General features: G+C 47.3%; 5 protein-coding genes across 16 annotated transcripts in view; 2 read left to right on the top strand and 3 right to left on the bottom strand.

Moving 5' to 3' along the window:
- The window catches only part of LOC310705090 (uncharacterized protein), a 271,846-nt gene that overhangs the window by 102,789 nt on the left and 141,251 nt on the right, over nt 1-27,806 (top strand). The window lies entirely within an intron of this gene.
- The window catches only part of LOC310705032 (uncharacterized protein), a 357,812-nt gene that overhangs the window by 283,607 nt on the left and 46,399 nt on the right, over nt 1-27,806 (bottom strand). For 3 of the 12 annotated variants that reach the window (XM_083499303.1, XM_083499304.1, XM_083499297.1), the window contains exon 3: nt 13,607-13,688. The exons of 3 other annotated variants lie outside the window; for them this stretch is intronic. In XM_083499303.1, coding sequence (XP_083355429.1) covers nt 13,607-13,688 — 82 coding nt within the window. Of the gene's footprint in view, nt 1-13,606; nt 13,689-13,890; nt 14,384-15,482; nt 15,783-16,109; nt 16,460-27,806 lie in introns of those variants that run through there. 6 more of the 12 variants (XM_083499301.1, XM_083499298.1, XM_083499299.1 and 3 more) reach the window with 5 other exon arrangements.
- On the top strand, nt 433-1,901 carry LOC310705298 (olfactory receptor 51H1-like). Its single transcript, XM_083499928.1, has one exon. It carries the CDS (start codon nt 516-518, stop codon nt 1,473-1,475), a length of 960 nt encoding a protein of 319 aa, XP_083356054.1. The 5' UTR covers nt 433-515; the 3' UTR covers nt 1,476-1,901.
- Nucleotides 3,256-11,852, bottom strand: LOC310705222 (uncharacterized protein). Its single transcript, XM_083499787.1, has 2 exons — nt 11,615-11,852; nt 3,256-5,666 (listed from the first exon to the last, which is right to left on the bottom strand). Exons 1-2 carry the CDS (start codon nt 11,646-11,648, stop codon nt 4,336-4,338), a joined length of 1,365 nt encoding a protein of 454 aa, XP_083355913.1. The 5' UTR covers nt 11,649-11,852; the 3' UTR covers nt 3,256-4,335.
- The window catches only part of LOC310705042 (uncharacterized protein), a 67,688-nt gene continuing 59,938 nt past the window's right edge, over nt 20,057-27,806 (bottom strand). Inside the window, exons 4-5 of the mRNA XM_083499341.1 lie at nt 26,427-26,553; nt 20,057-23,138 (exon numbers count right to left, since the gene is read on the bottom strand). Of these exons, the coding sequence (XP_083355467.1) occupies nt 20,407-23,138; nt 26,427-26,553 (2,859 nt within the window). The 3' untranslated portion in view covers nt 20,057-20,406. The remainder of the gene's footprint in view (nt 23,139-26,426; nt 26,554-27,806) is intronic.

The following is a 27,806-nucleotide window of genomic DNA, read 5'->3' as shown; positions in this document are numbered from 1 at the left end:
GCATCTGCTGAGAGACCAGCAGCCTTTGAGTTGCTGGACTGTTGCCACCTCAAGTGTTCATTGTAATAATTTAATTTGAGAAAGCATTCCCAATCACCCTCCACCCCACTCCATCCCTCTTTCTTTTCATGTCATGTCTTTCATATAGTAATTTCGAGGGTGAGGACTCTTATGCAATTTCTTACTCAACTTTGTAAGATGCTTTAAGTGTCTCTTTGACAAAAGAGCCAGGTATAATGGCATAGACCTTCTTTTTTAAAAAATCACACTGCTTGGAGGAGGGTGAGTGCCGGAGATTGACTTAATATTCGAGTTGGGGAGCTTTTCTGCACAGGACAGGATGAGCACTGAGGACTAACTTTCCTTCCCTAAATAAGTTTGGGGCTCCACTCTCAGGCACAGAGAAAGCACCTGAACACTTGCCTACAACTTGAGTATTTCCCAAAGTCCTTTATAGCAGATATTCACAGCTTATTACAACTTAGCATTTTCCCACCAAATACACTTGGGGAACAATGTCCTCCATCACCAGATTCAACAGCAGCCTTGTGAGCCACCACACCTTTGTCCTGATTGGCATCCCTGGGATGCAGGAGAAGAACTCTTGGGTGGCCTTCCCACTGTTTGTGCTCTACTCCCTGACTCTGCTTGGGAACATCATGATCCTCTATGTCATCAAGATTGACCCAAGCCTCCATGAGCCCATGTACTTCTTCCTTTGCCTGCTCGCCTGCTCGGATCTGGGCCTCTCCATGTCCACCATGCCAACAATGCTGGGAGTCTATTGGTTTGACTCAAGGGAAATCCCATTCATTGCCTGCATCAGCCAGATGTTCTTTATCTATATATTTCAATGGGCAGAGTCTGGCATTCTTGTGGCAATGGCTTTTGACCGATTCATTGCCATCCGTGATCCACTGAGATACAGATCACTGCTCTCAAATTCTGTAATTGTGAAAATTGGTATAATTCTCTTTTCGAGAGGCCTGTCTGTCTGCTTCCCCATCCCCTTTCTTATTAAGCGTCTCCCTTTCTGCAGATCCAATGTCCTTTCTCATTCCTACTGTCTCCACCAAGATGCCATGAAGTTAGCCTGTGCAGACACCAGAGTCAACGTCCTATATGGTTTGATCGTAGCCATGTGCACTGTAGTGTTGGATGCTCTCATCATTCTTGTATCTTATATTCTGATCCTGAAGACAGTTTTGAGCATTGCCTCCCGCAAAGAGTGTCTGAAGGCTCTCAACACCTGCGTATCCCACATTGCTGCCATCTTGATTTTCTACGTCCCAATGATTGGCGTAAGTATGGCACATCGATATGGGAAGCACCTTTCCCCCATTGTTCACATGCTTATGGCCAACATCTATGTTGCAGTCCCACCACTTCTTAATCCCATTGTGTACAGTGTGAAGACCCAGCAGATTCAGCAAAGGATATGCAACATTTTGCAGTTAGGGAAGAATAGGGAGTGATGTGTCTTCTGCCGGGTCTTCTGTCTCATCATTGGAGTGAAACTGCCTTGGTTGCACTGGTCAATGATCTCCAGCGGGCTAGGGACAAAGGTGAAAGCTGATTCCTAGTTCTGCTGGAACTCTCAGTGGCCTTTGATACCATCCTTCTGGAACAGCTAGAGGAGTTGGGAGATGGGGGCACAGTTATACAGTGGTTCTGCTCCTTCCGCCTGGGTCATGTCCAGAAAGTGTTGTTGGGCTCTCACTTGTGGGGTGCCTCAGGGCTCTGTCCTCTCCCCAATGCTTTTCAACATCTATATGAAGCCACTGGGAGAGATAATCAGGGGGTGTGGGCTGGGTGTCCACCAGTATGTGGATGATACCCAGCTCCACCTCTTCTTTAAATCAGAACCAGTGGAGACAGTGAATGTCCTGTGCGAGTGTCTGGAGGCCGTTGGAGGATGGATGGTGTCTAACAGATTGAAGTTGAATCCGGACAAGACAGAAGTACTGTTTTAGGGGGAAGGGGGTGGGTGGGTGGGTGTGAGTGACTTCCTGGTCCTGAAAGGGGTAACTGTGCTCCTGAAGGACTAAGTGCACAGCCTGTGAATATTCTTGGACTCACAGCTGTCCATGGAGGTGCAGGTACATTCTGAGTACAGGGCAGGTTGGTGTTGACCTTTAAAGCCCTAAACAGCCTCAGCCCAGTATACCTGAAGGAGCATCTTCACCCCCATTATTCAGCCCAGATGCTGAGCTCCAAGGATCTTCTGCTGGTTCCCTCGCTGTGAGAGTTACAGGAAACCAGGCAGAGGGCCTTCTCGGTGGTGGTGCCCTCCCTGTGGAACGCCCTCCCATCAGATGTCAAAGAGATGGGGTCCATAAGACTAATTTGACACTGGGCACAAAATAAAGCTGAAGAAAGAAAACTTGCTTCTTTATGAATAGGCCTTCCTGCGGAGTGTAAAGCATAGACAATTATGTTCAAAGCAAGGGACACTACTTCTCCAAAGGTTTTTAAATGTCCATAAATGATTTTAAAAGAATTTTCTATTGGAATCCATGAGGTTGGTTTCCTCACAGAATCTTAAGAGGGACCCAATGCAGGAATCTTAGCTTTGGCCATCCAAACTATGCTTATTTTATTTCTATCTTTCCCAACGTATGTTTAAGTGTGTTTTAGGACTCTCTGTTTGCTGTGTTTGAACTACTTTATCAGCTTTTGTCCTGATGTGCCTTGGGGCAGATCTTCTTAACTAGCACATTGAGTGAGCTCTGTCCTATTGCAACAGATAAATAAAAACACAGATTGATGCTGGCTTTCAAAGAAGTGAATGATTACCACAATATCTTACAAGGAGAGTGGGAAACATGTTTTGGAAAATTGTACTGAATTGAATTAAGTTGGCAACGACCTGTAATAATCTGGAAAATCAATAAAAACAATTGAAAAGAAATTCCGCCCACCCACCAAGGTTGGAGAACTTTCTATCATTATTCTGTAGCTGTGCCCTGTGAAAATCCAGTCTCACCTGCTGAATTGAAGCTCGGTTAAGCAAAATCTCCCTTGGGATTTCCCACTTTAACCTCGTCCAAAACTTTGAGGGAAAAGGTATACCTCCTTTCCAATATCAGTTATTTCCACCTAAGAAATTGTGGGAAAGAAGTTACTCATGTTAAGTGCAAGATTTGTTGGAGTAGAGATTAAGGAGCCAAAGATGACATGATTTTTCAGCAATAAATACGATCTTATGTGTAAGTGAAGTCACATTTGAAACAGTACAGAAGCAGTCAAAGGGAATTTCCTAGGAAGTGTTTTATTCAGTCTCACCTGCAATCATGTGTGCTGAACACACAGAAACACATAGATAATGTGAAATTACTGAAATTACAGTCTCCAAATAACACTCAACACATGCAAGCAGATTAATGGAATAGTGCACGTTTTCCCCTTCTCTCTTTTTTTTAATTACTTTGATTTATCTTCATGGTATAGAAGATGAATTTTCAGAAAGCAATGGCTACAACAGTAAAAAACAAATAACTTGTCCTGATGAAGTTGAAGACTTTCATCCTGCCATGTGCTACAAGTATAATTTGATTACTCGAAAAGATCACAACACAAGCTGGAACATGTGCAAAGGAAAGCGATTTATGTATTTATTTAATTTGAATACCACCCGACTCAGTGGTGCCAACTTGAATAAAATATTGGTGGGGGGCAAGGTAAGGCCCACCTTGCACAATAAATCACAGGATCCTGCATACCTGAAGGAGCATCTCCACCCATTGTTCAGCCCAGACTCTGAGATCCAGCGCCAAAGGCCTTCTGGCGGTTCACTCATTGTGAGAAGTGAGGTTACAGGGAACCAGACAGAGGGCCTTTTTGGTAGTGGCGCCCACCCTGTGGAACACCCTCCCTTCAGATGTGAAGGAAATAAGTAGCTATCCTATCTTTAAAAGACATCTGAAGGCAGCCCTGTTTAGGGAAGTTTTTAATATTTAATGCTGTATTGTTCTTAACACTCGATTGGGAGCCACCGAGAGTGGCTGGAGAAACTAAGCCAGATGGGCAGGGTATAAATAATAAATTATTATTAGTATTATTATTAGTATTATTATGCATACCATTTGAATGGCAATGCCTATCAACTGGGGGGTGGCCCCCTCAAATATCTTATTAGGGGGCAAAGAACCATTGGCCTCTAAGAGTTGGCTCCTATTGTCTACACCCACAGGTCTCAGGACAGTTACAACATAAAAGCACAATATAAAACCACAAAATACACATCTGTAACCCCCATCCCCACCATATTTTAAAAGGGCATTAGATGTCAATCAGCCAAAGGCCTGGTTAAAAAGGTGCGTATTTGCCTGGCTCCTAAAGCTGTATAATGAAGGGTTTCTCCTCTGTATGAATTCTTTGATGGAAAGTGAGATAGGAGCGTGTACTGAAGGTCTTTCCACATTCCACGCACTGATAGGGTTTCTCCCCTGTATGAATTCTTTGATGTTTAGTGAGATCGGAGCTTGTACTGAAGCTCTTTCCACATTCCACGCACTGATAGGGTTTCTCCCCTGTATGAATTCTTTGATGGGAAGCGAGACTGTGGCTGTGACTGAAGCTCTTTCCACATTCCAAGCAATGATAACGTTTCTCCCCTGTATGAATTATTTGATGCGCAGTGAGATGGGAGCTCTTCCTGAAGCTCTTTCCACACTGCATGCACTGATAAGGTTTCTCCCCTGTATGAATTCTTTGATGGGAAGTGAGATAGGAGCTCAAACTGAAGCTCTTTCCACATTCCAAACATTGATAGGGTTTCTCCCCTGTATGAATTTTTTGGTGGGAAGTGAAATCGGAGCTCCAACTGAAGCTCTTTCCACATTCCGTGCACTGATAGGGTTTCTCCCCTGTGTGAATTCTTTGATGGGAAGTGAGAGAGGAGCCCTGACTGAAGCTCTTTCCACATTCCATGCACTGATAGGGTTTCTCCCCTGTATGAGTTCTTTGATGGGAAGTGAGATAAGAGCTCAAACTGAAGCTCTTTCCACATTCCATGCACTGATAGGGTTTCTCACCTGTATGAATTCTTTGATGGGAAGTGAGATGGCCACTCTGACTAAAGCTCTTTCCACATTCCCCACACTGATAGGGTTTTTCCCCTGTATGAATTCTTTGATGAGATGTGAGAGAGAAGCTGTTACTGAAGCTCTTTCCACATTCCCCACACTGATAGGGTTTCTCCCCTGTATGAATTCTCTGATGGGAACTCAGAGAGGAGATTGTAGTGAAGCTCTTTCCACATTCCACACACTGATAGGGTTTCTCCCCTGTATGCATTCTTTGATGGGAAGTGAGATGGCCACTCTGACTAAAGCTCCTTCCACATTCCCCACACTGATAGGGCTTCTCCCCTGTATGAATTCTCTGATGGGAAGTGAGAGAGGAGCTGTTACCGAAGCTCTTTTCACATTCCAAACAATTATATGGTTTCTCTCTTGTATGAATTCTTTGATGGGAAGTGAGATGGGTGCTCTGACTGAAGCTCTTTCCACATTCCAAGCACCTATAAGGTTTCTTCCCAATGGGATTTATTTGATGGGAAGAGGAATGGGAACTTTTTCCACATTCAATATATTTATACTGCTTCTCCACTGTGGATATTTTGTCATGGTCACCCTTGTTCTTGATTTCCAGTTCATCACTACCTGCAATGAAGAGAGAAATGGATTAAAGCCTCTGGGAGAAATTAATGAAGAATACCTTTTAACACTGGTCACTGGGGAATAACACAAGTCGGTTAGGTTAGATCAAGATATGGATACGCTCGTACCCTTTCCAATCTGCGCCCCATCCCGAGGGACGAGGGTAGGGTGAGCAAGGATTACTCACCTCCGTCACTGGTGCTGTGCAATGCCAGGTCTATAGGCAATAAAACCGCCACCCTGCGAGACTTCTTTATCTCGCAGGGGGTCGACCTGGCTTGTGTGACGGAGACCTGGGTGCGCGAAGGGGCAACAGTTACCTTACGAGAGATGGCGCCCCCGGGTTTCTCTGTCCTCCACCAGTTGCGGACTGTGGGCCGGGGGGGAGGGGTGGCATTATTAATCCGGGAAGATTGTCCTTTCAGGGCTCTACCATCGCCATCGATCCCCGGCATCGAATGTGTTGGCCTAGTGTGGGGCTCCGAGGAGAGCTTGGCTGTCTGGCTGGTGTACCGGCCACCTAGCGCACCAGCAGCCACCCTGTCAGGCCTATTGGAGGCGGTGGCCGGCTGGGCCTTGGAGTTCCCTAACCTATTGGTATTGGGGGACTTCAACATCCATGCTGATGCCACTCCCTCCTCACAGGCTCTGGACCTGGTGTCTTCCATGGCGACACTAGGGCTCTCCCAGTTTGTTTCGGGCCCCACACATCAAGCAGGCCACACGCTGGATTTGATCTTTGGCGTCGGTATAGATGTGATCATGTCTCCTTCGACGAAGGTGCCATCGTCTGATCACTACGCTCTGAAAGCCAGGATTGACTTTCCACCCCCACCCTGCTTAGGTGGCGAGCCAATTTGGGCTCGCCCGCAGAGGCTGATGGACCCTGAGAGATTCCGCCAAGCCTTGCGGGACCTTGCTCCCCCTGGCGACTCATTGACTGAGCTTGTTGAGGGCTGGAATGCCCAGCTCCTGGCAGCCATCGATGAGATCGCACCTAAGCGCCCTCTGCGACCCCGCAGAAACCGGGCTCCCTGGTTTACCGAGGAGCTCCGGAAAATGAAGCGGGACCTCAGACGGCTAGAGCGAGTATGGCGGGGTGCCCGTGACGGAGCCTCAAGAACATCTTATAGGGCTTTTATGAAAACCTACGAGATGGCGGTGAAGGCTGCTAAGAAGTCATACTTCTCGGCCTCCATTGCATCCGCTAGCTCTCGCCCAGCGCAATTATTTAGTATAATCAGGTCTTTAACGTCCCTTGAGGGACAGCCAAATTTAAATAACAAATTGACACACGGCTGTGAGGCACTTGCGAGCTTTTTTGCGGAGAAGGTCTTGTCGCTCCGCCATGACCTCCCTGCCAATTTGGATACAATAAAGGAACTGGAGGCCCCTCGACTGTCCTCGGGTCCAGTATTGGACCACTTCGACCAGATATCCCCAGCCGATGTGGACAGACTCCTCCGAGCTGGAAAGCCCACCACCTGTCCTCTCGACCCGTGCCCGTCTTGGCTGATTAGAGCGTGTCCAGATGAGGTGCGGGCCCTCCTGGGGGATATCATCAATTTGTCCCTCGGCACGGGGACATTCCCAGGGGAACTGAAGGAGGCAGTGGTGCGCCTGCTCTTAAAGAAAATATCATTAGATCCTTTAGATCTATCCAATTACCGCCCGGTTTCGAATCTTCCGTTCCTGGGTAAGGTGATTGAGAGAGCAGTTGCTGAACAGCTTGGTGGGTTTCTGGATGAAACATCGGCTCTGGATCCATTCCAGTCCGGCTTCCGCGCTGGTCATGGGACCGAGACGGCTCTGGTCGCTCTAACAGATGACCTTCGTAGACAGCTGGATCGAGGTGGGTCGGGGCTGCTGATTCTTCTAGATCTATCAGCAGCTTTCGACATGGTCGATCACGAACTTCTGGACCACCGCCTTGCCGACGTGGGGATCCAGGGCACAGTCCTTCAATGGCTGCGCTCGTTTCTCTCTGGTCGGGGACAGAGGGTGGCGCTTGGGGGGGAATTGTCATCGCGCCACTCCTTGGTGTGTGGAGTACCTCAGGGTGCGATACTCTCCCCGATGCTTTTCAACATCTTTATGCGCCCCCTCGCCCAGCTTGTTCGGAGTTTTGGGCTGGGTTGTCATCAGTATGCCGATGACACCCAACTCTATCTGTTGATGGATGGCCATCCTGACTCGGCCCCAGACACACTGACCAGATGTTTGGAAGCTGTGGCTGGATGGTTACGTGGGAGCCGGTTGAAGCTAAATCCTTCGAAGACAGAGGTCCTGTGGCTGGGACGGGGCGATATGGGATTGGGGGGGCAACTCCCATCTCTTGCGGGGGCGCAATTAGTGCCAGCACCGTCCGTTAAGAGTTTGGGTGTAATCTTCGACACCTCCCTTTCCATGGAGGCGCAGATTGCAGCTATAACAAAGGCGGCATTTTTTCATCTCCGCCAAGCTAAGCAGTTGGCTCCTTACCTCTCTCGCCCTGACCTAGCCACTGTGATCCACGCGACGGTCACCTCCAGACTGGATTATTATAACTCGCTCTACGTGGGGCTGCCCTTGAGACTGACCCAAAAACTCCAGCGGGTGCAGAATGCTGCAGCGAGACTCCTTACGAGGTCTTCGCTGCGAGATCACATTCACCCGGTGCTATACCAGCTGCACTGGCTCCCGGTGGAGTACAGGATCAGGTTTAAGGTGCTGGTTTTAACCTTTAAAGCCCTATATGGCCTAGGACCCTCGTACCTACAGGACCGCCTCTCCTGGTATGCCCCACAGAGAAACCTACGGTCTTCAAATAAAAACATCTTGAAGGTCCCAGGCCACAGAGAAGTTAGGCTGGCCTCAACTAGAGCCAGGGCTTTTTCGGCTGTGGCTCCGATCTGGTGGAACACTCTGTCACAAGAGACCAGGGCCCTGCGGGACTTGACATCCTTCCGCAGGGCCTGCAAGACAGAGCTGTTCCACCAGGCCTTTGGCCAGGGCACAGCCTGACTCCCTCCCTCGGCAATCTTCACAGAGCTCTGGCCCAATGGTTGCTAGTGGCTTGAATTAATTAATTTTTATAATGAATGATTTTAGAATGTTGTTTATGTTGTACTTTTGTAATGTTTTATTGTTGTTAGCCGCCCTGAGCCCGGCTTCGGCTGGGGAGGGCGGGATATAAATAAAATTTATTATTATTATTATTATTATTAGATGGATGGTTTTCTGAAGGGTTGGGTGCATTAATTAATGGGGATCAACTGACATCCTTTGGGGAACCTGTGATTCGATAAGCCTGGCTCTTCTCTTGAATCGATTTTGTTTGGCTCTGTCAGGGGTTCAGGAGCAGAGGCGAGGGCAAGGGAGGAAACAGAGAGCGAAGGGGAGGAGGCAGAAGAAAAGATGAGTGATGACGACGACCCGAGATCTCCGAGTCTTTCCAGTGAATCAGAAGATTCACAGGAAGGGGCGCCAGTGGCCAGAGCAAGGGGGGAGCCTAGGGGGACACCCCAGGAAGAAGGGTCCAGAGGGGGCTCAGAGAGCAGCAGTTGGAAATCGGGACCAGCATCACCAACAGAACGCAGTGGAGAGGAAGGGCGCCAGGTACCGAGCTCTGGCAGCTCGCAGCAGGAGGGAGGGCATGAGTCAGGAGTGGCCACACCTCTATCGGGGAGCGAAGAAACGGTCAGGCGGAGAGTGGAAGGTTGGGCGCGCGCGCCAAGTTCAAATGCACAGGAAGGTGGCGCAGTAAGCAGCCCGGAAAGGGAGCCAGGTCCTAAAGCCCGACGCAAGGAGACAGAAGGGTCCGGGGGGTCAGCGTCAGAAGCGTCCCGGAAGGAAGAGACCACGGGGGGCAGAGGGACCCAGAGAAGAACGGTCAGGCGGAAAAGGTGGAGTAAGGCTAGGGCATTTAGCTGGTGTACAGGGGGCGGAGACTCAGACGGAGCTTCGCCGGTCTAACCCATAAGACGTAGAGTTGCACACAGCAGCTTGAGAATGGAAACTGTAACTCAATAAAGACTTTTACAAAATGATCGCTGGCTAGCGTGATCCTCTGTGAGCTAGGATCTGGAAGCAGCTCTGACAGGCTCCATCATGGCAACCCTTCCATTTCTAATGTCAGTCTTCTCTTTTGTCAGCCAAGGACTGACTGGAGCAAGAACAAAAACAGAAAACCTGACAGAAGCTACTTAAACTTCCCTAACAACTCTGAAGTTTACAAATAAAATGGTCTAGGTAGTTCAGACCATGCTGATAATTGTTTAAGAAGCTGTAACTGGAGGAATGGAACAGGGGCGCCGACTTATAAAAAACATTGGGGGAGCCCGCGGAAAGCTCATGAATAATAAATAAGCTCATGAATATGCAGATAAAGTGGCGCCGCCTCCTCGTGAGCGAATAGGGGAGAGCGTGCTGCGCCTATTAATCAGCTCCGAAGGAAATTGGGTGGAGCTTTTGCTCGGGAGGGAGGGCAGGAGGCATGCAGCCCGACCCTGTGCATTTTGGGCTGGGGGAGGGGCGGCGGTGGCGCTCTGCTGGAGGGGCGCCCGAGATTATTGGGGCGGAGCCCCCCCAACGAATTTTTGAGGGGGCTCGGGCCCCCTCAGGCCCCATGGAGTCGGCGCCTATGCTTGCCGCCGCTCCTGGAAGCTCCGCTGCGCGCCACCTCCCTCCAGCCAGGTGACTCCACCGCCCGCCGGTCCATCCATCCACCGGCCCCTTCCGCGCGCCGGCGGCTTTCTCTCCTTTTGCGCGCCCACCACTCCCTTCCGCGCGCGGGGACTCCATTCCAGGGGCTGCCTGCAGCCGCGTATGTGAGGCAGCCTGTGCCGGGGACAGCCGAGGGGAGGGGACTGGAGGAGGAGGAGGAGGCGGCGGCGGCGAGGGCGGAGGGAGCGGGCGAGCCGCGGCGGAGCTGGAAGGGGAATTTCAAAACAAGCTGCGCGAGGGAAGGAGGAGCGCGCGCGGAGCTGGCAAGCCGGGGAGAGGGTGCCCGTCGGGGGCTGGCGGCGCGGGCGTGGGGATTGATGCTGGAGGGGCGCCCGAGATTATTGGGGGGCGGAGCCCCCCCAAACGAATTTTTGAGGGGGCTTGGGCCCCCTCAGGCCCCATGGAGTCGGCGCCTATGGAAGGGAACATCATTTCCTGATGTTGGGAAAGATGGAGGGCACAAGGAGAAGGGGATGACAGAGGACGAGATGGTTGGACAGTGTTCTCGAAGCTACAAACATGAATCTGACCAAACTGCGGGAGGCAGTGGAAGACAGGAGTGCCTGGCGTGCTCTGGTCCAGGGGGTCATGAAGAGTCGGACACGACTAAATGAATAAACAACAAAAACAACTGGAGGAAGGACACTCACAGAAAAAAAGTAATTTCCTGTTCAACGTTAATTGTGGGAATACTGTAATCCTGGTTGTTATTGAGTTCTGTGAAAATATAGAGAGCTGCTTTGAATTTAAAAACAGATATTTTGATCCCAAAGGGAGCTGTCAGGGATGCTTTCCGTCTGACAGAAAGCGAGAAATCCAGAGAGGAGGGAGTGCAAACTGGGGGGAGCAGGAGCTGGAGTCCTTCACCTAGGAAGAGATAAGCTCTAGAATGCAGCCTGTGGAATGTCAAAACAACACAGAGCAAGCCGCAGGAGGAGGGGAACCGTTTGAATCTACTCTAGACAAAGGGGGGGGGGCTGACAGAACGAGACTCCCTGAATACTAGAAGAAAGAATAAGGTATTAGCTTTGCGCAGGACCAGAACCGGGGGGACCCAGAGGTGGAATTTAGGTTGCCTGGGATAATGATGGAAGTTCAGTGCAGCAACTGACTCTGGTAGTGATTGATGGATTACAGAAGCCAGGCTACTGAGCTCGGTAATTGCTTAATAAATCAGAAGGTAAAACAGTTTCCAGCCTGTCATGTCTTGTTTGGGAGAGCCTTGCCAGACCTGACAGGAGCCTTACCAAGAGAGGCCACGATCTCATGATTCTCCGCCATGACGTCCTTATGCAGAGCTCTCTGGTCAGGATCCAGCAAACCCCATTCCTCGTCCGTGAAATAAACAGCAACATTTTCAAAGCACACTGGACCCTGAAATAAAAAGGGAAATGTCCTCCTCTGAGACAAAACTGTTGTTCATCACCACTCCTTGAGCTAGGACATTGTTCCACCCCTTGGCCTCTGTCCCCACAAGGCAGCTTCCCCTGACCTGATCTGGATCCACAGCCGCTGCTTCCATTCTGTCCCCATTCAGAGATGGATGAAGAGGTCTAGCCAGTATCACTGTGTCACCTGCAAGAGGAAAAAGGTAAGGGGGAGGCCCAGAGTGCCTGCTTCTCTCACAGGTGAATCAGTGCATCTAAACTACAGTGGGCCTTTGAGAAAGTCTCGCCTGCTGAGTGCATTTGGATATTTGGGTGCATTTCAGATGTTAGTTGTGAAGAAAAATATTTCCTGATCTAACAGATCTCTATTCTTTAACAAAATCCAGTCCCTTAACAAACAACAGCAAGTTAGATCTGGAAGGATATGATAACAGATTTGGATGGCATGCTATTTACTGTATGAGAAGGTAAAAATGCATAAAGATTTCCTGAACCACATTATAAGAAAGACAATTTATGAGGTGTGGAATAGATATAAAAGTCTATTAGAATGTAAAACTCCATGGTGGCTTTCACTATTGGAAGCAATTGCAGTTAAAAAAAAAATATGGAAGAAAAATGAGCCACCTACAGAGATTTAGTGGTGGAGGAAGGAAACCAGTTAAAATTAAAAACGTTTGAGGAAACAAAAGAATTACTGAGGGATTGGTTGCATTATCATCAGATAAATGAAGGGTTTAAAGAGGATAAAAAGAAAAATGGTTTTGAAAAAAAATATCTAGATTTGAGATAGATTTATTGAATGATAAGACAAAAATATTGTCCAAAATGTATAAATTATTATTGGAATGGCATACTAAAGATGAGGAGGTAAAATCATTAATGATACAATGGGCTAAAGATATTGGACATAATATACAGTTAGAAGATTGGGAGAGGTTATGGAATGAAAGTATTAACTTCATAGCATGCAGTACGCTTAAAGAAAATGTTATGAAAATGATGTACAGGTGGTATTTAACACCAGTTAAACTGGCCAAAATGTATAGAACAAAAAATGAATGCTGGAAATGTAAGGAAAAGGAAGGTACTTTTTACCATATGTGATGGACATGTAAAGAGGTAAAGGCTTTCTGGGAAATGATATATAATGAGTCAAAGAAAATGTTTAAAGACACCTTTGTTAAAAAACCAGAAGCTTTTTTATGAAGTATAGTGGGTAGAGAGATACCGAGACAAGATAAAAAATTGTTCTTATATGCAACAATTGTGGCAAGAATTTTGTTAGCCCAAAGATGGAAACGCCAGGAGTTACCAACAAAAGAAGGGTGGCAGATGAAAATGATGGACTTTGCAGAACTGGCGAAACTGGTGGGAAGAATCCGAATCAGCGAGACCAAGCATTCCAAAAGGACTAGAACAAATTTGTATTATATTTGAACGACAACCGTAAGCAATTAACATCATTAGCAGAGTTATCTGAAGATTTGTAAGGTGAAATTGCTACCTATTCAGGTTGAGTAATATAATATTTTAGGTAATGATATAACAAGGATAGGAAACGAAGCAAAATGTAAACATGGAAAGTTTAATTTTTTAAACCATCAGACGGGAGGAAGGGAAGTTGTTAGGCTCAGTTGAGCCAAAGAGATAAAACAAGAGGATACGATGTTATGTAATGTGATTATATGCAAAACAAATAAAAATCATTTATAAAAAAGAAATATATATTTCCCCTCCTCTGGGCTCTTGGCCCCAACTATCACCCAACGAAAGATGAAAAGGATTCACACAGGAGTTGGAAAACCAACAGAATGAGACCAGACAGAGAAACACCACCTTCCTCCTTACCCAGTGGCCTCTCTCTGGTGTCCAACGGAGGCCTCTCTGCCTCACAGGAATCCAGGTCCATTTCTGCAAAAAGATCCTTTCCCTGAGAAAGAAACGAGGATTCAAAACAGAGAATGGTGAGAAATATTAGAAAGAGAATGACAAAGTCAAAAACATTCAGGGTGTTAGATCTCATTCCATGGATGCCTTCCCAGAAAACAGATGGGCCAACAGTAGAGCATGATGGGATGTTCTCTGTCCTGTTTGGAGCCCCTTGGGAGTATCCAGAGGAAAGTCTCTCTCACCTGCTTCCTCTCCTCTGCCTGACTCAGGAGGAAACCTTCGGCCAGGGCCACCGCCTGCGAACTGGTCTCCGCTCCACAGTCCCTCACCCAGCTCTCCATCTCCAGGGGAAGGACAGCCAGGAACTGCTCCAAGATCACCAGGTCCAGCATCTCAGCTTTCGTGTGCCTTTCTGGCTTCAGCCACTGGTGGCAAAGGTGGTAGAGTCGGCTGCAAACCTCTCGGGGTCCTTTGGCCTCCTGGCAGCAGAACTGCCTCACCTGCTGGCTCTGCATCTTTGAGCGGAGGGTGTCCTCCTCACCCAGGATCTTCTGCACGGAGTTTCCCCAGAATCCCCCACTCCTCCCAGTTTGGATGACATGGCCTCTTCCTGCTTCAGGGCCAGCTGAGTCTCGCTCATCCATCTGTGCTCTCAGGAAGCCTCTGAGAGATTGGAAGGAACCCTTTGGTCTTCTGCCAAATTCTGTCTGTCTTAATGAGAAGCTCTAGCAAATCCTACAAAGCAAATACATTGTTCTGTTACAAAAGCTGTACAATATCGGGAGAAAAAAAAGATTCCCTGAGGAAACATGGATGAGTCTTGCTGGGAACCAGGGTAGGACTGCACCACAGCCCAGACTCTGAGCTATCTTTCTAAAAAGGAGGAGGAGGAAGCAGCCTCTAGCCCTCCTAGAAGGAAGATTGCAATGCAAAATGTGGAGGCAACGGAAGGGATTTCTGGGAGATGAATCAGCCTGGTTTCTCCTGCCTTCCAGTCAATGCATGAAGTCTGAACTGACTGATAAGGGAGTCATTTGTATCTTGTGAATAATGGATGCCTGGCTCTAGTGGGGGTCCTCACCCGAGGGTCCTCAGGAGTTGTTCTCCCCCCACCCCCACTCCCCTGCTTCTGTCTCCTTTTCTTGCACTTGGACTCTCTGCCGCTCTCCAGACAGACTCCTGGGGTGGGGTCCCTTTTTCTTTGCTCTGAGGGCCAAGTGGACGGGGCCAAAGAAACCTCCCTTGAAATTTAGGCGGCCAATTTATTATTATTATTCTCTTATATAGCTTAACACACACACAGCCATTGATGCCAAGGTCCCTGGAGGCTCAGTGAGTAGCAGCGTCGATTTCCGGCCAGTTTTCCAGCAACAATCCCTTTGGGAGAGAGAGGATGTGGTCCTGGGATGCCCTGCTCTGGGTGCGAGGGGATTGCTGCAGTGGCTTCCGTGGGGAGCTGCCAGGGCCAGATTTATTTATAAGCTAAAAAAAAAATAGCTTAGGGTCCCACTTTCTTGGGGGGTCCCCAAAAAATTAAAGGGAGAAAAACCTGGATAAAATAAAACCTACTTACAGCAACAGTGTTTTGTGTTGTGTAGGCTGCTATGATGTAAGTCATGGGCCCCGCCTGCTAGCCTGCTTCCTAAAATATCACTGGTTTGCTCATTTCTATATATAGGATGTCTACATTCTGCAAGTACTGGTAGCATGGCAACAGGTGCAAATAACTATTAGGTCCATAAATAACCATATAGCATATATTCAACAACAACAAAAACCCAGCGACTATTTGTTGTTGACAAAGGACAGCTGGACATATAAAGGGCCCCATTACCTTCAGGAGCTTAGGGCCTCATCAAACCTAAATCCGGCCCTGGGAGTTGCCCTGGGAGACCACTGGGCAGCTGGTCCCCAATGCAGCAGCCAGACTCTGGGCTGGGATCCCTCTCTTTATTCCTGGCCTTTCTCTCCCACCTTTTTTTTTGGGGGGGGGGCTAGTCCACCTCCTCGTCCAGCTTTGGAAAACCATTTGCACGTTTCCTCTGTTGTGCAATGACGCTGAGTTAAAGTCCTAGGGACTCCTTTGTGTAAAGAAGGGAGATTTCGGGGGAGTCAGTTTTTTTCTGAAAGGGGGGGGCAGCTTTGGAAAACCATTTCAACATTTTTCGTCCGTTGTGCAATGAGGCTGAGCGATGTCACACAGAGTTAAAGTCCCAGGGACTCCTTTGTTTAAAGGAGGGAGATTTTTTCTGAAAGGGGGGGCGGAGGGCCAAATGATTTTGGGACCCTCTGATCTGCAGGAAGGAGAGCGTGGCAGACCTGGCCCCTCCCTGGCAGGACCCTCTCCTCCCTGACTTGGGGTCCCCCCCCCTGCAGGAGCAGATCAGGCCCCCCAGGCCCCCTCCCCTGCTGCAGCCCTGGGACCCCCACCAGATCCCAGAGAGAGAGAGAGGAGACTCACCAGATCCCGGGAGGGGGCAGCGAGGCAGCCCTTGCAGCAGAGACACAAAGCAACACCCCCCTTCCTTGCAGGAAAGGACTGGGGAGGGAGGGGCCTTGGCTCTGGAGGACCTGGCCCCCTCTTGCTTCCTCTCTAGGAATGCAGCTGAGTTCCCTTTAACCCTTGCAAAGCCCAGCGTGCCCAGATCTGACCGCTGCGTTTTTCTCTCTAGCGCACACTGCAGACTTCCAGAGATGCTTTTTGGGGGACGCCTCCTGCTTTCCTTCCCCGAGAGTTCTCACATAGGCTAACATTGGGCCAATACCAGACACATTGTATCCGCTTGGAATTGACACTTTCCCCGTTCTCGGGGGGGGGGGGTTCCCACGCTCCTCCTGCAAACGGAGCTGAGCTCCTTTTCTGGCAGTTGCAATTCCCCCCTTCGCCTGTTCATAGCACTCCCTCAAGGGGGGGCTGTTTTGCTTGTCACCACCCCCCTTAAATTATAAAAAGAAGGAAAAATAAGATGCTTACAGTTGCAAGTGTTATTTTCTGGTTTATTTACTTAACATTGTGAGCAAAAGCACTCAAAACATTCCCCCCCCCCACTTTGTTCTCTGCAAATTTTGAAATCGGGTCATCAAAATCATTTCCTTTTGCTACTTTGTTTTCAGCTGACAAGATGGCTAAGCCAGAGAGCTCAGATTGACTCATAGTGGACCTAAGATAACTCTTGATTTTAGTTTTGAAAAACTTATCTCACATGATATCTAGCAATGTAAACTGAATTTTAGAATAACTATTCAGAGATTTGAATTAAGGCTCAAAGCAAACAGGAAATTGCCCTAAAATGGCAATATATACATATATGTGTAATAATAATAATAATAATGATGATGATGATGATGATGATGTTTAGTTGTTTAGTCGTGTCCGCCTTTTCGTGACCCCCTAGACCAGAGCACGCCAGGCACTCCTGTCTTCCACTGCCTCCCGCAGTTTGGTCAGACTCATGTTTGTAGCTTCAAGAACACTGTCCCACCATCTCGTCCTCTGTCGTCCCCTTCTCCTTGTGCCCTCCATCTTTCCCAACATCAGGGTCTTTTCCAGGGAGTCTTCTCTTCTCATGAGGTGGCCAAAGTCTTGGAGTCTCAGCTTCAGGATTTGTCCTTCCAGTGAGCACGCAGGGCTGATTTCCTGAAGAATGGATACGTTTGATCTTCTTGCAGTCCATGGGACTCTCAAGAGTCTCCTCCAGCACCATAACTCAAAAGCATCAATTCTTCGGCGATCAGCCTTCTTTATAGTCCAGCTCTCACTTCCATACATCACTACTGGGAAAACCATAGCTTTAACATAACAACAACAACAACAACAACAACAACAACAGCAATTCATTATTTATACTCCGCCCATCTGGCTGGGTTTCCCCAGCAACTCTGGGCAGCTTCCAACAAAATATTAAAATACAATAGTCCTTCAGTTACAGATAGGTAGCCGTGTTGGTCTGCCATAGTCAAAATAAAAAAATTCCTTCCAGTAGCACCTTAAAGACCAACTAAGTTAGTTCTTGGTATGAGCTTTCGTGTGCATGCACACTTCTTCAGATACACATAGTCCTTCAGATATTAAAAGCTTCCCTAAACAGTATTTACCTTTTAGGCTGTGTGCCTGTTTCAGCAATTCACATAAGCCTCTAGTAAAAATATCATTTATGGAAATAGCAGGAGTTATACAAATGGGTCTTACTCAAATGTGTCAGAAAGCTACTTTGCAACTACTCACTTCTAACCTAGGATTGCATCCTCTGCAAAGAGATAGAGCAGCGTCAAGCCTATCTCCCTACTAATAGAACCACCTTGTGCTAGTTTATGTCACCCTGTACAGCAGCTGCACCTTGTCTTCAATGACCTGACGCTGAAGTCCACAAAGTACCATATTTTTCCGTGTATAAGACGCCCCCATGTATAAGACACCCCTACTTTGGGGGACCCCAAATTTAGAAACTGGGCATATGCACTATCCATGTATAAGACATGTATAAGGATGGATGGCGGCTAACAGATTGAGGTTGAATCCTGACAAGACAGAAGTACTGTTTTTAGGGGACAGGAGGCGGGCAGGTGTGGAGGATTCCCTGGTCCTGAATGGGGTAACTGTGCCCCTGAAGGACCAGGTGCGCAGCCTGGGAGTCATTTTGGACTCACAGCTGTCCATGGAGGCACAGGTTAAATCTGTATCCAGGGCAGCTGTTTACCAGCTCCATCTGATACGTAGGCTGAGACCCTATCTGCCTGCAGACTGTCTCGCCAGAGTGGTGCATGCTCTAGTTATCTCACGCTTGGACTACTGCAACACGCTCTACGTGGGGCTACCTTTGAAGGTGACCCAGAAACTACAACTAATCCAGAATGCGGCAGCTAGACTGGTGACTGGGGGCGGCCGCTGAGACCACATAACACCGGTCTTGAAAGACCTACATTGGCTCCCAGTACGTTTCCGAGCACAATTCAAAGTGTTGGTGCTGACCTTTAAAGCCCTAAACGGCCTCGGTCCAGTATACCTGAAGGAGCGTCTCCACCCCCATCGTTCTGCCCGGATGCTGAGGTCCAGCGCCGAGGGCCTTCTGGCGGTTCCCTCATTGCGAGAAGCAAAGCTACAGGGAACCAGGCAGAGGGCTTTCTCGGTAGTGGTGCCCGCCCTGTGGAACGCCCTTCCAGCAGATGTCAAAGCGATAAATAACTACCTGACATTCAGAAGACATCTTAAGGCAGCCCTGTTCAGGGAAGTTTTTAACGTGTGATATTTTAGTGTATTTTTGGTTTCTATGGAAGCCGCCCAGAGTGGCTGGGGAGGCCCAGCCAGATGGGCGGGGTATAAATAATAAATTATTATTATTATTAGACACCCCCAGATTTTAAAGTAAAAAAAACTTAGTCTTATACACGGAAAAGTACAATACTTAGTACTTCAGTACTTAGCAAGTGAATATAAAGTAAAGCACCAGGACTGCATGCCTCTGTAGAGTAATTGTCAAACCCAAGAAAAATATACTCTATACATTTACTTGAAAATTGCATGCCTAATGGTACCTGTAGCATAATTGATTCCGGTGATGCCCCCCAAGTTACTCCAATTGAGGGTCTAAATACAGTGGTACCTCGGGTTACAGACGCTTCAGGTTACAGACTCTGCTAACCCAGAAATAGTACCTTGGGTTAAGAATTACATCCAAAAAATGGGGAGGAGAGATTTCTCTACCTTTACTTGTTTTTGAGGAAGCTTTTAACCCAGGGGTCGGCAACCAGTGGCCCATGGGCCGCAAGCAGCCCACGGGGGTAGTTTAAATGGCCCACGAGCCGCCAGCCAAATCGAGCTGCTAAACCGGCACAGTGTGGAGGGGGGACTCGCTTCCGCGGCACCAGAAATCGTCTGTGCAGACGCAATCCAGCCCACGGAGCGATCTCCCCAGGAATGAACCAGCCCAGACGAGGTAAAACTTGCTGACCCATTTTAACCTGTATGTTTATGTTGTGAACCACCATGAAATCTTCAGATGGCTGCTGGAGAAAGGGCTGGGCTCACCTGGCTCCTTCCTGCACCCTTTCAGGAGCCCAGAAAGGACTATTGCCCGGCTGCTGCTAAAGCCAAGGGCCCATCTAGCCCGGCCTCCTGTTCTTACAGTGGTTGATCAGGTGCCCCAACAGGAAACCCCCAAGCAGGATCCGAGCACACGAGCCCTCTTCTCCCTTCCTGTGGTTTCCAGCAACTGTTTTTCAGAAGCTTGGCTGCCTCTCCCTGTGGAGCCAGAGCAGAGGCCTCTCCTCCTCCTCCGGGAATTTGTCTAAGACTCCTTGAAAGGCACATCAGTTGGTGGCCTCATGACCTTGGCATCTATGGCTGTGTGTGGATTAAGCTAGAATTAAAAATGATAATAAATAAGAAGAATATTGACAAACAGAAGCATGTGCAAATGAAGGCAAACAAGATGGTCTTATTTTATTTATGCATTTATTTAATTTCGATACTTCCCTATACCAGGGGTACTAACTTGAATAAAATATAGAAGTTTAGTGAGCACCACCTCACATAATAGTCACACGCTGTGGTGTGTGCATGCTATTTGAATGCCAATGCCTATCAACTGTGGGATGCCCCCTCAAATATTCTACTGGGGGGGCAAAGACCCCTCAGCCTCTAAGATTTGGCTCCTATTCCACAGGTCTCAGGATGGCTACAAGATAAAATAACAATATGAAAACAAAAAACACCCCCCCAACATGTAATCCCCACCTCCCTATCACATTTTTAAAGGACATTACATGTCAATCAGCCAAAGGGCTGGTTCAAGAGGTGTGTTTTTCCCTAGCGCTGAAAGCTGTACAATGAAAGCTTTTTCATCCTTCGTATGAATTCTTTGATGGCAAATGAGATCAAAGCTGTCCCTGAAGCTCTTTCCACATTCCACACACTGATAGGGTTTGTCCCCTGTATGAATTCTTTGGTGGGAAGTGAGATTGGAGTTCTGACTAAAGCTCTTTCCACATTCCATGCACTGATACGGTTTCTCCCCTGTATGAATTCTGTGATGGGAAGTGAGATGGGAGTTGGCACTGAAGCTCTTTCCACATTCCACACACTGATAGGGTTTATCCCCTGTATGAATTCTTTGATGGGCAGTTAGAGAGGACCTCTTCATGAAACTCTTCCCACATTCCTTGCACTGATAGGGTTTCTCTCCGGTATGAATTCTTTGATGGGAACTGAGTTGAGAGCTGTCCCTGAAGCTCTTCCCACATACCACACATGGATAGGGTTTCTCCCCTGTGTGAATTCTTTGATGCGAATTAAGAGAAGAGCTGTCCCTGAAGCTCTTTCCACATGCCACACATTGATAGGGCTTCTCCCCTGTGTGAATTCTTTGATGGGAAGTGAGATCAGTGCTCCGAAGGAATCTCTTTCCACATTCCACACACTGATAGGGTTTTTCCCCGGTATGAATTCTTTGATGGGAACTGAGTTGACAGCTGTCCCTAAAGCTCTTTCCACATTCTACACACTGGTAGGGTTTCTCCCCAGTATGAATTCTTTGATGGGAAGTGAGAGAGGAGTTCATACTGAAGCTTTTTCCACATTCCGCGCACTGATATGGTTTCTCCCCTGTATGAATAATTTGATGGGTAGTGAGATTGGCCTTTTGTCTGAATCTCTTTCCACATTCCACGCACTGATATGGCTTCTCCCCTGTATGAATTCTTTCATGGGACCTGAGATCAGAGCACTTCCTGAAGTTCTTCCCACACTCCATACACTGATAGGGTTTCTCCCCTGTATGAATTCTTTGGTGAGAAGTGAGATGGGAGCCCTGAGCGAAGCTCTTCCCACATTCCAAACAATTATATGGTTTCTCCCCTGTATGAACTCTTTGATGGGAAGTGAGATGGGAGCCCTGAATGAAGCTCTTCCCGCATTCCACACACTGATAGGGTTTCTCCCCTCTGTGAATTCTCTTATGCTTAGTGAGATCGGATCTCTTACTGAAGCTCTTTCCGCATTCCACACAATGATAGGGTTTCTCCCCTGTATGAATTCTTTGATGGGAAGTGAGATGGGAGCTATGAGTGAAGCTCTTTCCACATTCCACACACTGATAAGGTTTCTCCCCAGTATGAATTCTTTGATGGGAAGTGAGTGAGGAGCTATCAATGAAGCTCTTTCCACATTCCACACACAGATAGGGTTTCTCCCCTGTATGAATTCTCTGATGCTTAGTGAGGTCAGAGCTTGTACTGAAGCCCTTTCCACATTCCACACACAGATAGGGTTTCTCTCCTGTATGAATTCTCTGATGGGAACTCAGAGAGGAGATCGTAGTGAAGCTCTTTCCACATTCCAAGCACTGATATGGTTTCTCTGTTGTATGAATTATTTGATGGCAAGTGAGATGGCCACTCTGACTAAAGCTCTTTCCACATTCCCCACACTGATAGGGCTTCTCCCCTGTATGAATTCTCTGATGGGAAGTGAGAGAGGAGCTCTTCCTGAAGCTCTGTCCACATTCCACACACTGATAGGGTTTCTCCCCTGTATGAATTCTTTGATGGGAAGTGAGATCAGAGCTCTGACTGAAGCTCTTTCCACATTCCACACACTGATAGGGTTTCTCCCCTGTATGAATTCTTTGATGGGTAGTGAGATGGGCTCTCTGACTGAAGCTCTTTCCACATTCCACACACTGATAGGGCTTCTCCCCTGTATGAATTCTTTGATGGGAAGTGAGAGAGGAGCTCTTCCTGAAGCTCTGTCCACATTCCACACACTGATAGGGTTTCTCCCCTGTATGAATTCTTTGATGGGAAGTGAGATCAGAGCTCTGACTGAAGCTCTTTCCACATTCCACACACTGATAGGGTTTCTCCCCTGTATGAATTCTTTGATGGGTAGTGAGAGAGGAGCTCTTCCTGAAGCTCTGTCCACATTCCACACACTGATAGGGTTTCTCCCCTGTGTGAATTCTTTGATGGGAAGTGAGATCAGAGCTCTGACTGAAGCTCTTTCCACATTCCACACACTGATAGGGTTTCTCCCCTGTATGAATTCTTTGATGGGTAGTGAGAGAGGAGCTCTTCCTGAAGCTCTTTCCACATTCCACACACTGATAGGGTTTCTCCCCTGTATGAATTCTTTGATGGGAAGTGAGGTCAGAGCTCTGGCTGAAGCTCTTTCCACATTCCACACACTGATAGGGCTTCTCCCCTGTATGAATTCTCTGATGGGAAGTGAGAAAGGAGCTCTTCCTGAAGCTCTGTCCACATTCCACACACTGATAGGGTTTCTCCCCTGTATGAATTCTTTGATGGGAAGTGAGATTGTGGCTGTGACTGAAGCTCTTTCCACATTCCATGCACTGATAGGGTTTCTTCCTAATGAGATTTCCTTGATGGGAAGTGGAATTGGAACTTTTTCCACTTTCAAGATATTTATGCAGCTTCTCCATTGTGAGGATTTTGTCCTGGTCACTCTTGTTCTTGATTTCCAGTACATCACTATCTGCAATAAAGAGAAATGGATTAGAGCCTCAGGGAGGAATTAATGTAGAATACTTGTTAAAACTGGTCAAAAAGGATGTTGAATCCACACCCTGAAAACGCAGTAAGATAAAGGTAAAGGGACCCCTGACCATTAGGTCCAGTTGTGACCGACTCTGGGGTTGCAGCACTCATCTCCCTTTATTGGCCGAGGGAACCGGCGTAATAATAATAATAATAATAATTTATACCCTGCACTCCCCAGCCAAGGCTGGGCTCAGGGTGGCTAAGAAGCAAAAATAAAAACAAGTTGAATGAATACAACTTAAAAACAAGATTAAAATACAACATTAAAATATTGAAACGTTAAAATATTAAAATGCAGCCTCATCACAGGAGGAGAAAGGAAAAAGAAAGAGGGTGAGGGAATCAAATTGGCTCCAAACCAAAGGCCAGGTGGAACAACTCTGTCTTACAGGCCCTGTGGAAAGAAATCAGATCCTGCAAGGCCCTGGTCTTATGAGACAGAGCGTTCCACCAGGCCGGAGCCAGTGTTAAAAAGGCCCTGGCTCTGGTTGAAGCCAATCTAACTTCCTTAGGGCCCGGGACCACTAGGGTGTTGCTATTTATGGAACTTAAGGTCCTCTGTGGGACATACCGGGAGAGGCGGTCCCATATGTACGAGGATCCTAGGCCGTGAAGGGCTTTAAAGGTCAAAACCAGCACCTTAAATCTGACCCTGTACTCCACCGGGAGCCAGTGCAGCTGGAAAAGCACTGGGCGAATATGCTCCCATGACAGAGACCCTGTGAGGAGCCTCGCTGCAGCATTCTGCACCCGCTGGAGTTTCTGGGACAGCTTCAAGGGCAGCCCTGCGTAGAGCAAATTACAATAGTCAAGCCTGAAGGTGACCATTGCATGGATCACTGTGGCCAGGTCGGGGCAGGAAAGGTAAGGGACCAACTGCTTGATTCGGCGAGGGTGGAAAAATGTCACGTACAGCTTCCAGGTCATGTGGCCAGCATGAGTAAGTCGCTTCTGGCGAACCAGAACAGCACACGGAAACACCATTTACCTTCCCGCCAGAGCGGTACCTATTTATCTACTTGCACTTTGACGTGCTTTTGAACTGCTAGGTTGGCAGGAGCTGGGACCGAACAATGGGAGCTCACCCCGTCACAGGGATTCGAACTGCCGACCTTCTGATCGGCAAGTCCTAGGCTCTGTGGTTTAACCCACAGCGCCACCCGCATCCCTAACGCAGCATTTCACATTTAAAAACAGCCAAACACCTTTGTCAGGCAACCCACTCTTGGGTTGGTGGAGAGCAAAGGTTATGGCATCCCTTCCGTTTCCAACATCAGTCTTCTCTTTGGACAACCAAAGACAGACAGGAGCAAAAACAAAAACAGAAAACCTGACAGAAGCTACTTCAACTTCCCTAACAACTCTGAAGTTTACAGTTAAAATGGCCTCGATAGTTCAGACCAGCCTGATCCTTGTTTAAGAAGGTACAACTGAAAGAAGATCATTCACAGAAATGAATGAATCTTTATTTGCTTCAGCCATCGGCCATAGCAATAAAACAACAATATGATATACAAAGAATAGAAATAAAAAGTCAATTATATAAAATACATTTTAGGGTTTTGAATCAGTAGTCAAATAGTGGATCTTATTCCAGCGCCAAGAATCTAAAATGCGGGTGTATATAAAGCATAAAATGGCCCCAAAATAGGCTCGGCACATTGGGTTAAAAGGTAATAAAAAGAATTAAAACAGGTCCAGGTCTAGGACACACCACCCAGTCAGAGTAGCCCTGAGTTTCAGAGCCTGCACAATAAAGATTGCCACCCCACGTGAAATTTGGGGATTTGCGTCCACAAGAAGCGATTTCAAACAGTCTTCCTTAGATGTAATGGTGGACGGGATCAAGAGGAGGAGCTTAGGTCTTATTGGCTCATAAATTGGGCAGTAGAAGAAGAAATGTATGAAGTCCTCTACTTCATTCATTGTGCATGGACATAAACGCTGAGTAATAGGGGTCTTAGAGTAAATCCCCTGCAGGAAGGCCATGGGTATAGAGTGGAAACGGGTCATAGTGAACGCTCTTCTCAAATTGGGCTCCGTCAGTTCTATCAAGTAGTTGGCAAGTGATCTTACCACTTTCACTTTAGGGAGCCACATGGAGAGGCGGGCTGTGGTGGACTGTGCCCGGTCCATGGCCTCGTCTCTTGTAAGAATCCAGGCCCGGGTTTTATGTTGGTCCCAAGATGACAGCGTGTCGAGATCTGGGAGGGAGTAGCGTGCAGTAATAGTCTCCATGGCCTTGGACCATTTGTTGGTATGAGAACAAGTTAAAAAGGCTTGCCTAGCTAGTAGGGAACCTGGGGCATTGATTAATTTACAGTAAAAACTAATGATTCTAATGTGGGCTCTCGCAACAATGGAGGGGAGGCCCAGTTCTGTTCTTAACTGTGCAGCAACCGAGCCCTTGGGGAGACCCAGTAACTTTCGTGCAAAAGTGTTTTGTAGAATCTCGAGCCGTTGTAGTGTTTTTAAATTCCACCCCCAGATTTCAACTCCATACAGTAACATCGGGAGGACTTTGCTGATAAGTGCTTTTCTGATTGGTGGAACCAACTGGCCGCCTTTTGCATAGAAGAATTTCTCCAAGGCTTTGATGGTTCTACGGGCAGCCAGGATGGTCATATTTAGGTGAGCTGACCAGCTAAGCCCATGCTGAAAAGTGATACCCAAATACTTGAATGCTGAACAGTATTCAATAGAGTGGCCCTCAAAATTCCAGAAAGGCTTCTGAGTTTTCGTGCCAAAAGTAAGAATTTTGGTTTTGGCGAAATTGATTTTGAGGGAGTTGGTATCACAATATGCCATGAGCCCTCTGAGCATGTTGTTTAGGCCCTGCTTGGTTAAAGACAGTATCACCATGTCGTCCGCATAGAGTAATATGGGGATCTTGAGCTGTTGTAAAGAGGGGGCAGATTGATTTAGGGCCTTCATGGTTGTAACGATGTCATTGATGTAGAAATTGAATAGAAAAGGGGCCAAGAGGCAGCCCTGTTTGACCCCTTTATTCAGAGGGAAGGGATCAGACAGAGCTCCCAGAGGGCCGAATTTTACGGAATTCACAGAAAAAACAGTGATTTACTCTTCAAGGTTTTTTGTGGGAATATTGTAATCCCAGGTACTGTATGGGGTGCTGTTGAATTCTGTGAAAATATATGAGGTTCATCACAGACAGCTGTTTTTAATTTAAAAAGAGATATTATGATTCCACAGGGAGCCTTACTAAGAGAGGCCACGATTCCACGGTTCTCCTCCATGACGTCCTTATGCAGAGCTCTCTGGTCAGGATCCAGCAACGCCCACTCCTCATCCGTGAAACGAACAGCGACATCTTCAAAGCACACTGGACCCTGAAAGAAAAAGGGAAATGTCCTCCTCTGAGACAGCAGAAATATGATCTGCTCCACAATGCTCTGTGGTTTCCTTCCTGTTAATTGCTGTGTTATTTCAATAGGATTGCTTTGCTGTACATGTTAATTATGGATGCTTATTTTAACGCTTTAATGGAATTATTTAATTCTGCGTTTTAATTATGGGTATTGGTCTTTGTGCAAATAGGTGGTACTCCACCTGCTGTTTTTCAAGTCATTCTGCCTACGCAAGCATTCCAGTTTCCCCGATGGAAGGATCCACTTTCCCCTCTCTTCGTGAGTTGTTCTGGGGAGGTTCTCTCCCAATGCCCTAGAGCCAAATTCAAGAGGTTCATGGGGACATGGAGAGGGGGAGGAATGGGGGGTAGGCCCCATTTTGCAGCGGATGGGGCTGGCTAGGTGAATCCTGGCCACTATTTGTTCTCGTCTGTCCGCTGCTTAGAAGCCTATTTTAACATTCATTGATGAATATAGAAATACAAGAAGCCTAGTTTGGATGGCCATCTGTCTTGGAGGATCTAGCTGAGACTCCTGCAATGCAGGGGGTGGGACTTGATGACCCTTGGGGTCCCTTTCAACTCTAGGATTCTATGAAAACTGCAACTACAGATAAATCCTACTGTCGACATTCAGAAGGCTGGTGTCACAGAGTTATCTGGGCAGGAAATCCCCCAGTTCACAGCTGGAGTTAACTCTTTCTTAGCAAGAACACGATATTCACAGACTTGGCTGAGTTTCAGGTCTCATGAGAACAGCAGCTCATTCTCTGAGGGTCTGCCAGTTTGTATTGTCAATTAATGGACTAGTTGTCTAGGTGGAAGTTTCTTTATTGTGTGAAAAGTGAGATTATATAGTGCAAAGTTTGTTGAAGTGCCCTGGTAAAGAGGTGCTCTGTTGAGTATTCTGTTGGAGAGGTTTGCTATGAAGTGATGTTTTCAGGTCTTGGTTTATATATTTGAGTGGAGTTTAAGATAAGGTAAGGTAAGGTTTATAAGATAGCTGTTTTGATGAGTGAGTTGCGTCTTTTCCTTAACTGTGTCAGGTTTCATAGGTACTGTTTTGTTTTATAATGTGAGGGACTACATTTGAAAAACGTGAGTTGGTTTTTTAGGAGTCAGGATGTTGTTCTGCTGCTCACAGAAGCATCTGGTCAGACTGTTTTGTCTTTGGTCTACCAACCAAAGGCTAGGATTTATTCTTGTAGAAGGAAAGTGTACATGCAATGTTTTTCT

The sequence above is a fragment of the Podarcis liolepis genome (genome assembly GCF_965112155.1).
Source record: "Podarcis liolepis genome assembly, chromosome: 4".
Lineage (NCBI taxonomy): Eukaryota > Metazoa > Chordata > Lepidosauria > Squamata > Lacertidae > Podarcis > Podarcis liolepis.
Note: the sequence above shows the minus strand (reverse complement) of the source record. Positions and strands in the feature narration are given on the sequence as shown.

Excerpts from the sequence above, each read along its gene's own strand:
- LOC310705298 (XM_083499928.1), top strand. The coding sequence starts at position 516 with ATGTCCTCCATCACCAGATTCAACAGCAGCCTTGTGAGCCACCACACC.
- LOC310705222 (XM_083499787.1), bottom strand. The coding sequence starts at position 11,648 with ATGGCGGAGAATCATGAGATCGTGGCCTCTCTTG. Across the intron at positions 5,667-11,614 it reads TGAGATCGTGGCCTCTCTTG|GTAGTGATGAACTGGAAATC; the intron begins GTAAGGCTCCTG and ends TCTTCATTGCAG.